The 16,303-nt window shown below is 34.9% G+C and overlaps 1 protein-coding gene across 1 annotated transcript; it reads left to right on the top strand.

Annotated features, from left to right (window-relative positions):
- The first annotated feature begins 2,960 nt into the window (after positions 1-2,960).
- On the top strand, positions 2,961-12,210 carry LOC149577077 (beta-galactosidase 1-like). The gene is made up of 19 exons (XM_089821975.1): positions 2,961-3,496; positions 3,731-3,826; positions 4,543-4,655; positions 4,760-4,826; positions 4,946-5,038; positions 5,202-5,345; positions 5,669-5,757; positions 5,966-6,071; positions 6,166-6,253; positions 6,575-6,693; positions 6,840-7,004; positions 7,562-7,731; positions 8,443-8,552; positions 8,738-8,847; positions 9,095-9,205; positions 9,738-9,848; positions 9,982-10,190; positions 10,373-10,712; positions 11,785-12,210. Exons 1-19 carry the CDS (start codon positions 3,332-3,334, stop codon positions 11,893-11,895), a joined length of 2,517 nt encoding a protein of 838 aa, XP_089678101.1. The 5' UTR covers positions 2,961-3,331; the 3' UTR covers positions 11,896-12,210.
- The last annotated feature ends 4,093 nt before the right edge of the window (positions 12,211-16,303 follow it).

The raw sequence follows: 16,303 nt of genomic DNA, 5'->3' as shown, positions 1-16,303 counted from the left end.
ATTTTGTATGTTGTTGACAATACGAACTTGCAAACATTTTATAATTTTATTGTAGCTTGCCTGTATATGAATCCTTACACTTTTTACTCATCCTTCTATTAAACCATTTAATAGACTACAAATGTAAAATTGAATCAACCTTGAATTACTATGCTCAAATTTATATTTATAAGACAAGTTTGCTTCGATAAATGACAAAACATTCTTATATCTTTTGGTAGGACTCATTTGCAACACATTCCTTATTATACGTTAATAACTTTTTAAAAGATACTTAATTAAATTACATTTGAAATTAAACTTTGTCATGCTCAACAAAAGAATAAATAGGAAAAATAGAATCAAATATATTTCTAAAAAAAGAAGTAAATAATAGCGATTTGTGAATATTATTGCTTTAAATTAATCTCAACTTTATTGCAACTAATCCTTAACCATCACAAAAAGGGAGTGTTTGAGTCACATAAACAATATAAGAATGATCAAAATAAATATTCATTAAACAACGAGAGTGATGGTCCATGGAGGTGAGAAGAGAGTCTTGTCAACTTTTTGACCCCACACATTAATGGGTTCAGAGTATTTTCCAAATTTCATATATATACAATTTGATGTATATAATTCAACTCTATTTGAGTTTTGCTATCTCAAATACCATTTTACAATTTTGATTAAAAACATTAATTAGATCTATCAATTTCATACTTTTTAGTAAAAACCACCATTCTATTTAAGACTTACATTACAAGAAGAATGATCCTTTTTAATTTCTTCAAATTTATATAAAAAAGAGAAATATCTAAAATTTAGACAAACAAAATCTTTAGTTGGTATGTTGTCTTTATACCACAATTTTGTTTGAATTCCAAGTACTTGCCTAAAGCTTTCTAAGATAATTTATAAAATGCAAAAAACACATAAACTTACTACATAATATTTTTGGAATTAAATTTTTTAATTCATTCTAATACTTTGTTAAATAAAATAGACTTAAATTTAAAACAATTACTTTTTTACTCATAGAGTTGTTTAATAATTTTCCCTGTTAGATGTGAACCTAACAACAACTCTAAACAAGCTTTCTATAACAATATAGAAATCAAATATCACTTTGGTAACTTAATAGATAATGTTAAGATAAAAATCTTTTGTTTGTTAATATGAAATGATGAATTGACATATATATAGTATTATACTAGGAAATTGTTGCTTTAGAAATGACACTTTACTCTTAAGTTAAATCTTACATTAAAATTTTCAGATTTTAGTAAATAATATTAAGATAATAATATTTTATTTATTAATATGAAAGAATACTACTAAATAATTGCTTTAGAAGTTCCACCCCACTCTTAAGTTAGGGCACTATATTTTTTAGAAACATATGTAAATGAGAAAAGAAAAAGTTAATGTATTTAATAATAATAATAATAAAAATACCAAAAAGTAAGATGGATTCGGAGCCCGAGAAACAACAGATACCTACTCTCTAACAAATATGAATGCTAAAAGTAAAACCTGCCGTTCCTCAACTGCCCATTTCATCTAAAATTATAATGAAGCTAAAAACATGGTTCGTTCAAACCCTTTTTAATGCCACCCTAGTCATCAATGTGTATCTATAGAACTTACATTGAAACAAATTTGAAGTGAATATAGTTTGAGAATTGTAGTTTAAAGTTTATATATGATGTTTTAAATATTGAATAAAGTTAATTTATATTTTTATTTATTTATAATTATTTGATTAAATTATATAAATTTATATATTTTAAAATTAGTTTTTTTTCTCACTTTCTTGTGATCAATTATGAAGAAACTTCTTTCAATCTAATTATTGTGAATATGACATTAAATTGAATCTTAGAATTTTATTTTAATCTAGTAAGAATTAATAAGTTATGTTAGTCTACTTCGGCTAGTGATCCTAACAAAAAATTACAATTGTGCAAATAAGTTTGTTGTCAAAAGCAACATCTATCTTAGATTGATAAGTTATGTTAGTTTGCCTTGACGAGTGATCCTAAGAAAAAATTACAATTGTGCAAATAAGTTTGTTGTCAAAAGAAACATCTATCTTAGATTGAACACATTCAATTGAATCTTATAATTACTACAGACTTGAAGCTTATTCGATTAAATATTTTGTTGAATAGAGGGATTTTCATTTGCAATGACTTTTTAGGTGTACAAAACAATTACTCTCTTAATGTTGATAGACCATAGAAAGGTCACCTTAAAGAAATTGCACTCGTTAAAATTCCTTCGTGCATTCATTATATTGAAACTTCTCTAAGGATCAAAGATTGACTAGCATCAATTTCGTTTCTTTGACTCTCCTTCATTTTAATAACAAATCATAGAATGTGGTCCTAAACATTAATAATAAAATAAATTACATTAGAAAAAAATAATAAATTAACATTAATTGTAAAAATCTGATATAACAAACTTTCAACTTTATAAAATCCACCTAGATATAATGATATTAGAACCTACACCTCCCTTTTTCATAATGTAATATATCATCCTTCCTAATAACTAGACTCCATTTTCTACACCTTGCATAAGATGTCCTTTTTGCTCAGAACAAAACTTTGAAACAATCTGAAAACTCCCCAACAATGGTGTGTGCTCGACCGACACATTCCACAAGAATCCGAAAAAGGCAAATATAGTTTTTAGTTTTTTAACTTCTAATTTTCATCCCGACGTCACACAGAGCGCACGGGAACATGCAACTCATTACTAACAACTGGCAGGAAGGTGTTCCGTTGTAGATCCCACGCGTACGGGCCCTTACGGAATATAATTCTACGAAGCAATTTACCAGTTGCGAGCTCAGTTAAGCAATTAGAAACGACAAAACGGAAGGGGAAAAAAGCAAAACAATGCAGTATGAACACAAACGAGCCTTCGACTAGCCCCTACAAATAAGAAACCTCAAAGCTCAGTGGCGTCCACAGAGGTATATTGGGTACAAAACTCCTTTGAAGAGCACTGATACGTTGCCTATTGCTCTCAGCTCAGTATTTTAAGGCCAGGAGCTGCTCAGATTGCCAGAGGTCTGCCTGCTGCCTCGATTAGCGAGATTGGAACCCAAGGCTCTTTTCGATTGCATTAATTAACACTGCCTAGCTAGCGTTCAAATTTCGTTCCATTTGGCGGGACAGGTTCTCCGTCAGAGTGTCAGTCCGCTAGGAGGTCTATTGGAGTTGCATTGGATTGTTCGGGAGTTTTCTGTGGCAGGAAAAACTCCTGCCCCCCATTTGTGCTCTGGATCAGCTACACAGATTGCAGAGCTGGGCTTGGTGATGTGGTGGTGTGTTTAATGGAGTTGAAGCAAATGGGGCGCAGTTTTTGGGTTGTGGCTCTGGTTTTAATTTTGAGTGGGATCGAATGCAGTGTAGTTTATGACCATAAGGCACTGGTGATTAATGGGCAACGGAGAATTCTCATTTCTGGTGACATTCATTATCCCAGAAGCACCCCTGAGGTATATTTGTTTACTTGGAAGTCTATTTGTGTGGTTTTTCTTACTTCATATGACTTCCATGGCAGAATGTGGGCGCTTTCTTATTCATTTCTATGCACTTTTTCAAAGTTCTGTGTGTTCCTGTGAGCTTATTTGGACTAATGTTATGGTGGGTTTGTGCTTAATTTTATTTCAAGTGGTTAATTATGGTTTTAATCTTTCTGGCTAATGGGATTAACTTACTGGGTGCTGCAGATGTGGCCAGATCTCATTAGAAAGGCCAAGGATGGAGGACTGGACGTGATTCAGACTTATGTTTTTTGGAATGGGCACGAGCCATCTCCTGGAAACGTATGCTTTGTTTAACTCTGGTAGTTGTGTGTTTGTGCAGAGCATTGTGTTCACCGTGTCTTGCTTGTCTTTTCAGTTAGGTGGTTTTCTCTAGCTACTTAGATCTGTTCCGCCGTGTGCTCACATTGTAGTTTGCGTTCTGTTTGCTGCCAGAAATCTGGCTTTCACGGATGTACAAAATGCTCCCGTTTTTCTGTTTGTTGTTTATCTCAATGATTATCTGAAAAAGCTACCGTGCACAGTTCGTTTATTCTGTTAACCGGTCGAAATTATCATTATATGTTGAAGAGAATACAGTAATAAACGAGGAGCATTTGCATTTTATTCTGTCAATGTTTATATCTATTTATTGGATCCACAAGTGAGCACTCTCGGCACATATATCGGAAGCTAGTCATTCCGCCTGCTATATAATATAAGAATTGTCAAAGGGCTTTCCATTTACTGGCATCTTTTCCACTGGACTGAATGCATGCGCTATTTCTCATCGTAGTGTTTACGAAGATCTCCTATTTGCATCGAATTTCAATGTCCATAGCATGTAAATCATTTCTCGTAGTCCTGTTAAGTTAAATCTAGATTCTCTCCAATGACTGTCATGGGTTTTTCTTAAAATTATTCGGTTGTATAGGGCTGCATTTAGATTCACAGTATGTTGCAGGTTCCAAAGCTACTGAAGTTATTTTTGACTCTCTATTGCTTTATTGCTTTTGCAGTACTATTTTGAGGGGAGATTTGATCTGGTAAAGTTTGTGAAGACAGTCCAACAGGAAGGATTATATGTCAGCCTTCGAATTGGTCCTTATGTCTGTGCCGAATGGAATTTTGGGTATAATTTTCTGTAACTGATCTATATTACATGCGAGGTTCTCTTCTTTCAAACACTGCATGCTTTATTAAATGTGGATATTAATGCTATTGATCAATTTGCAGGGGCTTTCCAGTTTGGTTAAAGTTTGTCCCTGGCATCAGCTTCAGGACGGATAACGAGCCTTTCAAGGTGGTTCTCTATGAAATGATGACACTTTTAAGACTCATAAATGCCTTGTATCTTTACAGGGTTTTAATGCATAATATTTGATCCAGTTTATCATATTGAATAAGTGATGAGTACTGCAGATGGCAATGCAAAGTTTTACATCGAAGGTTGTGGACTTAATGAAGAGTGAAGGGCTCTTTGAGTCCCAAGGTGGACCTATTATTATGTCCCAGGTGTGTGTGTTTCTTACAACGTTACCATGAATCTGTGTTAAGGCAATTTTTTTTATCTTAAGGCTACTGATCTTACAAAAGATAATGAAACAAGAAGAGTTTTAAGTGTACATCTGTATGGAATCAATGAATGCCCAGACCTGCTAATTCATCCTCTTCACAGGTAGAAAATGAATACAAACCTGATGAAGCGGTGTTTGGGCCTGCTGGGGCATCATACATGAACTGGGCTGCACAAATGGCTGTGGGATTGGGTACGGGTGTACCATGGGTTATGTGCAAACAGGACGATGCGCCAGATCCGGTGGTGAGTTCAATTTCATACGACCCATTTCTGTTTTGAGGCTTGGGGACTCTAATGCCTCTATCAGTTGTGATGGTCAGTTTGTAATTATCTTGTGTCCTTGCAATTACACTAAATCCATTTCATCAGTTCGGTTTCCTAGCGTTTAAGGTTTTATATTTTAATGTAATGTGCACTTATCCAAACAATTGAAGAAGTGGTAAATAATGTAATGTAAGCTTTCGGGTTTCTAAGGTGTCTGCATGTTATTTTATGTTCCTGTAATAATTCTTGTTGATAATCCGAGTATTCCATGCTTCAACCCTTTTGTTGAATATTGTTGACAGATTAACACTTGCAACGGTTTCTACTGTGACAACTTTGTACCTAACAAACCCTACAAACCATCAATGTGGACTGAGGCATGGAGTGGCTGGTACAGATTATTTTCCTCTTCTCAATGCTGTTGAATTTTGAAAATTGCTTATATAGTGCTATTTGCAGTAATTAGCAATCGGTCTTCTTGATGGCTTGCAGATTCTAGCTTTTTAAGAAATGATAGTAAAGTGTTTTCTTTTTGAGTTTTAACCAGTGGGTACACTGAATGCCATTAACATTAGAGTAATATTCTACTGTTTTTGTAGGTTTACAGAATTTGGGGGTACTACTTCTCATAGACCAGTTGAAGATCTGGCCTTTGCGGTTGCTCGCTTTATTCAGAAGGGAGGATCATTCGTGAACTATTATATGGTAGAGCTTACCTTGAAGCAAATGGGTTGTCCTAGCACATGGCATTCTTATATGGCCTCAATTTTTATATTAATTCAGTTTCTCTTCTTTGCAGTATCATGGTGGAACAAATTTTGGCCGTACTGCAGGAGGGCCTTTCATTACAACTAGTTATGACTATGATGCACCTATTGATGAATATGGTATGTTTTGTTGGGCATGAGATAAGACTTGTGCTGATATTCTTCTTTGTTAACAGTGTCAAACTGGAAAAGATAATTTTTTTCTGAATTACATAAAATTCTTAAAGAGCAATACATTTGTTTATCTTTATAAAAGATGAGGTTTATATCCCGTTCTAAGTTCCTTGCTACCTTAGGGTCATAAATCAGTTGGATCTTCAGTATTTTACTATTTTTAAACATGTAAATTGTTTTGAGCTTGGTATTTTATTCCATCTCAAAAATACTATAAAGTCTTCAGGAAATAGAACATGAACTATTGTTCTTTTCCTTTCTTTGCAGGGCTTCTCAGGCAACCAAAGTGGGGACATCTTAAGGAATTACACAAGGCTATAAAACTCTGTGAGGCTGCTTTAGTTAGTGGTGATCCTCAAGTTAACTCTCTTGGCACTTATCAGCAAGTAAGTTGAGCATGTTGACTGGTTTGCTACTTGATAGACTATTTTTAGATTAAACTTTAATGTCTCATTTGAAAAAGGGAAAAAAAATGTTAAGAAGTTGATAATGCTATTATAAACGCAATGAGCTGACAACACTGTCTTTTCAGTCTTATGTGTTTTCTGCAGGGCCTGGAAGTTGTGCTGCTTTCCTTGCAAATTTTGATGCGAACTCTGATGCAACAGTCTTTTTTAACAATCGGCACTATCACATCCCTGCTTGGTCTGTTAGCATTCTCCCTGACTGCAGAAACTCAGTGTTCAATACTGCCAAGGTGATAGTTATTTTCTTTAAAATGCCAGACTGCTTACAAATTAAGACTATCTACGCGCTTTATTTTTGAACTGCGATCTACATGTTCTTACTTGATCAAGTCATAACAAGATGAGAGTTTCATTGTAAGTATGAATACTTTGGAATGATCCTTGCTACTCTTATTGCTGTTTAATCTTGATACTTATCTGAAAGGAGCAATGTGGAGGATTTCTCTGTACTTTTTTTGTTTATTGATTCATGTCATGCTTCTTTGTTAAACTGGAACCTCTCTCAATAATAAGTGTAGGGGTGAAAGTATCTTGTTTAAAAGAAATGTTCACACTTACCTATGAAACTTTTGTTACTGTTTAATCTCAATGCTTATCTGAAAGCAGCAATGTGGAAGGATTTTCTGTATTTTTTCATCTTCACAGTGAAAATTTATTTATTAAAATATGCTCTCTTCTAGAATGCATTATATTTCTTCTGTACATGGATAGAATGTATTTGAATTACTTCAGTTGCACACAAGTTACAGAATTTATGGCACTAATTAATTCACATGCTCTATGACAGGTTGCTGTCCAAACAACTCAAATGAAAATGACACCCGTTAAGGGATTTGCTTGGGAATCATCCCAGGAATATGTTGCCTCCAATGCGGATAACTCTCTCACTGCAGTAGGTTTGCTGGAGCAGATAAACACTACAAGAGATAATACCGACTACTTGTGGTACACTACGAGGTGAGATATACCTTTTCCACATTTTTGTTTTAATGCTGTAGTTTTCTAAATGGTTACTGAGGTGAATATTTTATCAAACATTCTTACTAATTAGAATGATTGTTTTCTGTTGGTTTCGATTGTCACATTGTTGAGATTTGTATCTTAGAAAGGTTATAAAATTTATTCTGTTCTAATCAATAGATCACAAGATAACTTTAGTTGATCTCTTGCATGCTTATGCTTTTTGCAGAATAACTTAATTCGGTGCCTTGCATTCTTATCTTTTCCATTTTTGGAGATCTTATTCTTACGGTTCCTTGCTTCTCATTTACGCTTCACATTTGACTTGTTTTACAATATCCCCATGTATTGATTGTATCTGAGCTCTGAATGTTCTTCTGTTTTAACATTTTAAATTTTTGACTCCATTAAATATTAACATATTACTCTTGATAATAGAGGAATATTTAAGGAAATCATAAACAATTATTTTCCTTTTTCTTCCAAGTAGATTTAAAATTTAATGCTTCTTCTAGATTCTAAATGTATAATGTTGAATTGTCGATAGGAAGACTGCTTGATGAATAGTCACATTGTTAGTTTGTTGAACACGAATCTAGTTTGTTAAACAAGAATTTTGAATCAATTCAAACCAAAGAGTTTTCTTTTGCTGGGCACAAATTGGCAGTGTCACATATTAATACGTTTGTTATATCATGTGTGGTACAGTGTTGAAGTTGGTGAGGACGAGCCTTTTATAAAGAATGGTGGTCTTTCAGTTCTTTCTATAGATTCAGTACGTGATGCATTGCATGTTTTCATCAATGGAGAATTTGCAGGTATAAGATCATTCACCATCCCTGAATTCAGAGTGTGCTTTCTAATTTAGTGCTTTTGAGTCAGACAATCAGAGTGGACTGTAATTGCTAGTTTGGTCTGTGTTTTTGTTTTAGTTTTTTTGATGTTGAGACATATAAATTGAGAATTGGAATAACTTTTCATGTTGGATTTATGCTTTGGACAGGCTCTCAATTCGGAAGCAAGGAAAACCCTAAAGTGAGATATTCATCTGGTGTGAAGCTTAGGGTTGGAACAAACATAATTGCACTTTTGAGTATGACAGTTGGTTTACAGGTTTGTTTCAAACCACATATGTGCTGTTGCTTCTATCTTTTTGTCTTATTTGGCAGATGCAGAAGTGAAAATAGTAGGTGTAGCGATGCCAGTATCTTGTTTTATGTCTAATTCCATGTATAAGAATTTAGTCACTAGTTCTTTATGTGAAATGAAATCAGATATAATATTACTGGTTGTCACTATAATGGTACAATGCTTTTCCACATTAGATACTAATTCTTGATTTATCTGTTTATGGTTACAGAATATTGGACCCCATTTTGAATCTTGGAATACAGGGATTCTTGGTCCAATTACCCTTAGTGGCTTTAAGGAGGGAACACGAGACTTGTCGATACAAAAGTGGTCTTACCAGGTATGAACCATGTTAATGCAAATTTGTTATTTTGTTTCTTAAATAGGCTACTATAATTTGGGGTAGAAAAGAATAGTTTATATACATTTAAAATTTTAATTATTGATTAAATTATTTAGATATGATACATGTTTTCGAGAGCACAAATGGATAAGTAATAAAAAATGGTTGAAGTCATCAATTTTGGATCAAATATGTCATTTTGTGTCTTCCTGCTAAGCTGGTGATATTTGTACTTTGCTTAATATATCACAGTTTGAACTGAAATTGATTATTTTTCTTTCCAGACATCCCAACAGCACCATATTTTTTCTACATGTCTTTGCAAATTATAATAACATGATGACTCTACACATTTTACCTGTGACCAGTGGACCTGGGTGTTTATTAATTTTTTTCTCTTCAGATTCTAGAACAACTTAAGTTTCTTCCTTAATATTCAAGAATATGAGCATTAGTTTTTGACATAAAGGATGATTTTTTGGAGTTCAAATGTAGATGCATATGCATATCTAACTTTTTGTGCACACAGGTTGGTTTGAAAGGCGAATCAATGGATCTCCATACAATAGATGGGCATTCCTCTGTTGAATGGATGAAAGGAGTAGTTGTCCCTCAGAGACAGCCACTAACATGGTACAAGGTATGCTCCTGATGTTAAATGTGAAATCCACGATTGTGTCAGCAACCACGGGAACCATGAAAAGGTTTGCACTGTTACAATTTGTGTACTTTGTTTAACATTTTTCATTAAAATTTAAATTATTACTGTTCAGGCAACATTTGATGCACCAGCTGGTGAAGATCCAGTAGGATTGGATTTGAGCACAATGGGTAAAGGCCAAGCATGGGTAAATGGTCAGAATATTGGACGGTACTGGCCTTCTTATCATGTCAATGGTGTCTGCTCAGATGGATGCAACTATCAAGGAACTTTTCGTCCAAAGAAATGTGCTGAAAATTGTGGCCAGCTATCTCAACGCTGGTGAGATTTATCATTTCTTTTATTTTTTGTCTTCAACTTTCTGCTTGATGCCAGTTTATGGATGATACTGTAACTTTTGTTGATTCTTTTGTGGTAAAATTTGAATTTAAGAGCTTTAAAAACAAAAAAAGAGCCACTAAGAGGAATATGTAGTTGATAGACAATATTTTTTGTTTTTTCAGGTATCATATTCCTCGATCCTGGCTGCAACCAACTGGAAACCTTTTGGTGCTTTTCGAAGAAATAGGAGGTGACACTTCAGGGGTTTCACTTGTCACAAGATCTGTAAGCAGTGTCTGTGCTCATATGGCTGAATCACATGCCCAACCTATTAATTATTGGCGCCAAGAGAGCACTGACAGAGTGCAGAAATTGCACATACCAAAACTTCATCTCCAATGCGATGTAGGACAACAAATATCTGCCATTAAGTTTGCTAGTTTTGGAACTCCCCAGGGAGAATGTGGTAGTTTCCAGCAAGGGGCTTGCCATTCTCCCAATTCATTTGCAGCTATAGAGAAGGTTTGTATTTCATATCTGGCAAGGTTTACTGGAATTTGTTTATTTATTTGATTATACACTAAGACAAAGACAAGGAATAGCTTTTGTGCTTGCTGGTTCAAATGTGTGCCTAGTACAGAAAATGAAGGTTAAAGAGGCAGTTTACGGACTGGAGAGAAGCGCAATTGAACTGCTGTGTATTTCGTAATTTCCTGTAAATGAAAGAAAGAAAAATTACCATGTCAACAAATTATCAGAGTTCATCAAACTTACAAAATAAATTCACTTTCATTAGAGAAGTACTTGGGAGAAAGAGTCCTAGGCTACATAGAGCAATTAGACTTCAATCACTAAATAAGTGTAATCACAACAAAACGTACAGATGCAAGTGTTAAACCCCAAACTGATAGAGAACTAAAAGAACCAATTACAATTATAAATACTAATAGCCTCTTGATGAAAGACTTGGTCACTATGAAACACGGAGTGAATGGGCGCAAGGGAACCTCTAGAAGTTCTCATAATATTGAGAACTAGTTATAACTATAAGCTCTAATGATGCAAGATTCTCTCAAAATATTGAGAAGCTCTCTTAGTTGAAGTGGATTCATGTGCTTCTAAAGGGATTATTACAAAACCCCAATTGTTACATTGTGACATCTGTGCTCTAGCACTCGGTGAACTTGACGTCATTTGATTAGGTTTATGCGAACCCTTTGTGTTCAAAGGTTGCCACGTACAATACTGTGTTAGGAGACACTGACTGTTGGACCATTGATCAGAATGCATCGCTGTTAACCTCTCTGGATAAAACACATTATTTATATTACAACTAGCAGTTGTCATTATGTAAAGGAGTACAAACCAGTGTCTGTAAACACCATTATTTTTACAAGCTTTACCAAGGGTATTTCTTGTGTATACAGTCGGTCATTTTATTATGTTGATATTAGAACTTATATTTTTGTTACTAAGTTTTTCAGTCCAGAGTATGCTTTTTAGTTAGTTCTTTGTGAGTTAGTCTAAGTATGCTTTTTAGTTAGTTCTTTGTGAGTTAGTCTAACTGAAGCTGACAAAGAACTTGTTTTGGCAGAAATGCTTGGGACAGCAAAAGTGCTCCATGAATATTTCTCATAAAATGTTCGGTGGAGATCCATGTCCAGGGACTTTGAAACATGTTGCAGTCGAAGCTGTTTGTAGTTAGTGGAGATTTGAGGACCAAATAATGGTCTAAAAATTATTTGTTCTTATGGAATATTCTTTCTCCTCTATGTTCCTTTGCCAAGCATAAGTTTATAGTTTTGTACACAATACAAGCATTGAAGTGAAGGTCAAGCTTTCCGCCATCTAAGGTGAAGACCACAGAGCGTGCAGAAAAAGTCTCAGATTGTAATTCAAGTGTCAATTATGAATAAAGCGCCCAGCTGTTTATTAATGGGTTAAATAGTTTGGCGGTGTGCTTTCTTTGTACTATATATATTGATGGAGTTTTAATAGATTGCTTTTCTGTTTTATATCATTTATGCCTGCGAGCATTCTTTTTTATTTTGTAAACTCGGTATCAGCTATTGCCCTTTGGCCAAAATTCAACATTTGTCTCGCGATTTGTTTCTTCAAATTCGGGCAGCAATGTCAATCTATTTAACATTTTCAGATTGGTATCATAATCTATAAACAAATTCAGTCCGCAATGTCAATCTATTTAACATTGTCAGTTAGGTATCATAATATGTAAAGAAATTTCTCGTCCCAATGAATCTGAACTAGAATGAATTCAGATCGGCAAGTTATTTCAGATATGTTTGGGTGGTTGACCTTAAAGGTCTCATGCCGTACAGAGGACCTTGGAAATACTCTGTGGGGTCTGTTTGAAATGCCATATTTCACGGGCATTAATAACTCAGGTTTAAAGAAATTGCAGATCTTTTGCCGGGAATTGTATTTATATTTAGGTGAATAGTATGTAGCATTACCAATACACTGGAAAAAGACTATCAATGGCAATTAAAAGAGAAAAGTCCATGATTGTGGGTGAGGGGAACTTTTAACTCACCAAATAATATAAACTAGCTGTAAAAAATATAATAATGAAACAATTAGGTTAAAATTGTCAAATAAAGTATTATTATTTTTCTTCATAGTTGTCTAATTTGTTTTTGATATAAAAGCAGTCGAAACTAGGGGGTTGGCTTTTTACAATAGTGATGAAACAACCAGTAGAAAGCCACACACAGACCTCTTAATGATTTACATAAAAAACATAAGGAACAACATAACTCTAATTAAAACTCTAATTAAAAGTACTAGAGTTCTTACTCTTAATACCAACAAAGTTTAACAGGTTAACAAAGGTCATGAGCTACTCTTAATACCAACAAAGTTTAACAAGTTAACAAAAGACTTGTAGGTGGTCATCGCATCGTAACATCTACAACTAAAAATCAAGTTCAACAGAGAAAACAAAACCATCACTAGAGGATGGAAAGTAAAAACTAATAGAGCATCAAAAAAGATCAAGCACGGGGAGGCCACTAATTGACATCTTTTTTCTTTCCTTTACTAGCAAGGACAACTTTGACCCAGTCTTTGGCGAGGACGTTGTAGAGCAGCTCTGAGTCCTTCCCAAGGTCCTCTGACTAATGAGCAAGAAGTTGGAGAGGTCGTAGCTCCATGGGTTAAGGCGAACTTTGAGAATAGGGTGAAGCCCTCTTCCAGTGCAGTGCACTTGTCCTTCAGCTCTTGGAAGTCTTTACGAGTAACAACACCATCCTCCATATTACCTAGGTTTAGAGCCCTGTTGCAATTTGTCGGAGAATTTCTTTTGTCTTGCACATCCAAATTGTTAGTGGAGGCCATTAAAATTTCTAGACCCTCTTTTCCTTACAGGGGAGGAGAAAGTGTCTGGGGAGGCATTATTAGGTTTGGGGATATACTGGTTAACAATAGAAGGCAGAGCCACTGTGGGGTCTTGGGAGTGGTCCTTGGTAGGGTTCTCCGCCTCAAAATCCTAAGTGCCATCAACAGTGTCATCCCACTTCTCCACCTCTTCATCAATCTTTTCCTTCCCCCTCTCCTGGTCATCCCCTGAGATCTTATCATTCCTCTGAATTGATATCTTCCTCCTCCTGAGAGCGACTAGCCTTTTGTTTGTATCTATCTCGGGTCTTAGCTATTCTTCCCAACCTTCTATTCCCACATATTTCATCATCCGAATCCCTAATTTCCACCTCCACCTTTTTATCAATTTTAATTTTTTTATTGGTAGCCGGCTTCAAGGCCAGGGTTTTGTTTTTCCTACCTTTAACTGGAGTTTAGCTTGGCGAGGGTTGGTGCGTAGGGGCATAGCTACCACCCACAAACTCCAGACGAAGGGGGGCCCTAGAGAGGAGATTATCAATGACAATCACATAGGGAGGGCAAAGGACTAAGTGGAACTGAAAAAGATGAAACATGAACCTTTGGTATAGAATAGTGAAATTAGCTCTTTTTTTTTTTTTTCTTTCTCCCTAACATCCATCACAGTCTCTTTCTTCAAGGGCGTGCATTAGAAAAAAGGGAATGCAGACTAACTCCCTATTACGAAAGTGGTTAAGCAAAGGGAAATGATAAAAATAATACACATCGTGTCTGCCTTCAAGAGTGAGATACTTCATAATGACCTGGTACACATCATCCCAGCGCTCCAGAAGCTTATCCCTCCTAACCACCACGATACCGATCCGAGGCCTCATTGCCTCTGAAGAAACTAGATAGGCTAGCTTCATTCACCACCTTTGCAATCTTTTGCCATTTCTTGCTAGTAATGTCCAGGCCTGTCGCCATAGCTATGGTCTACTCATTCACCTGAAAGGTGATGCCATTGATAGTAACCTGCTTGTCCTTCCAGCTATTGATGAATTGTTAAGAACAATTATCGTCGTAGCCAGCCATGGCCTACATGTGAGGGAGAAACCCTCCTTCCTTCAACATTATCCACATTGCTTGCCTTTTGAAAAAATCCTCCATCTTCGTGGGCTCCAGTCTGTTGAGGTCCCCACCCATGGAAACTTTATCCTCAATGATATCTTCTTCCACAATCTTAGTAATTTTCATCGGCAAGAAGAACACCACCCAATATATTTGTTTCTAATTCTAATATATTAAGATACTCAATTTGTTGCCAATTTTTCCATTAAGATTCAACTTCTTGTTAAGTGTATCTTAATGAGACAGAGGTTAATTTTTCCCACTTTCATTTTTTCCTAAAATTGTCAAAGGTAGCAAACTTGGGCAGGGGGCTAGGTGTGCTTCCTTTTGCAATACAGGGCTGGGTTGAAAGGTAATGCCCCACAAAGTCGCAAGTAATTTTGATATTGTTAAAAGTGTTGAAAGTTATTTTTTTCCATTGACAAAGTTGCAAGTAATTTTGATATTGTTAAAAGTTCTAAGAATTTTTTTTTTTAAAGAGGGGTAAACGCTTTGACCTAGAGCTATGAACCAGAGAGGCCACAAACGGGGGACCTCATCCCCATTAGATTTGAACCTTGATGGCAAGGATAACAACTCAACAACTTAACCATCACAACATGCCACTATTGGCAATAATTATTTTTTCAATTGGATGACATATTCAAACTCTAATAGCTTGGCCCTATGTTTATGCCTAGTAGCTATTGCGTAGTATTTTGTAGGAGTATTTGTGAGAAGCAACTATTAATATTGTGGCTTGTTTTATAATCAATCATTTTAATATTAATTTTTTAATGTATAATTTGGAGAGAAAATTGTGATAAAAAAGAAGAAAAAAAATTAGAAATAAAAAACAAAGGACATAAATTTATGTAAGGGCATGAAGTTTTTACAATATGCAACCATTGCTAATTTTAAATCCCCCTTTTCTTTTATAGCTGATTTCATTCTCTAAATAATAGATGCTCCATAAAAATAGGAAAAAAATCAATATTATTCTTTCTTCACCATTCAAATTTTCGATGGGAACAATCCAACTGCTTAAATTAGAAAATAGAGTTAAGTAGCCACATGAAAATATGGTGTGATAATCTTAACACTACTGTGTAGTTATTGAATCAAACTCATTGACTCATTTTGAGTAGTGGTTCACAAGAACCTCTCTCATGATAATAAATGCAACATTTATTGGTTGTTCACAAAAGTGAAATATGAGAATTTCTTGATCACCCATCCTCTTAATTTTTTATAAAGTAATATAATTTCTAGTTTAATTTTAATGTGTAACAAGTATCTTGTTAGAGTCTGACTTCCAACAGTCTATATCTTGCATACCTTAGCTATCTAGGTGAGATTAATCGTGTTTTGAATGATATCTTCAACCCACAAGCCCAATTGACAACCATTTGATACTTGTTAATGTCCATTCACTTTTTGGCTAGCCAAAGGAAACCACATCCTCCTCACTGGTATTAGTTTTTCATGCTGGAGGATCACTCTTCCTCTATTTCGTTTGTCATTCCTGCTCTATTTTGTTTGAGATAGACTTCTTTTGGTAAGAATATGCATAGTTAGGAGAATGGGTTAGTTGAAAATCATTGATATCAATTAGGAAGTTACAAAGACCAATCAATAAAAAAGGAATTAATGTTGTCTTCCCATTG

This window comes from Cupressus sempervirens, chromosome 1 (assembly GCF_028749045.1).
Source record: "Cupressus sempervirens isolate cs-2001-9-10 chromosome 1, ASM2874904v1, whole genome shotgun sequence".
In the NCBI taxonomy this organism is placed as follows: Eukaryota; Viridiplantae; Streptophyta; class Pinopsida; order Cupressales; family Cupressaceae; genus Cupressus; species Cupressus sempervirens.
This window is presented reverse-complemented; position numbering and strand designations above follow the sequence as displayed.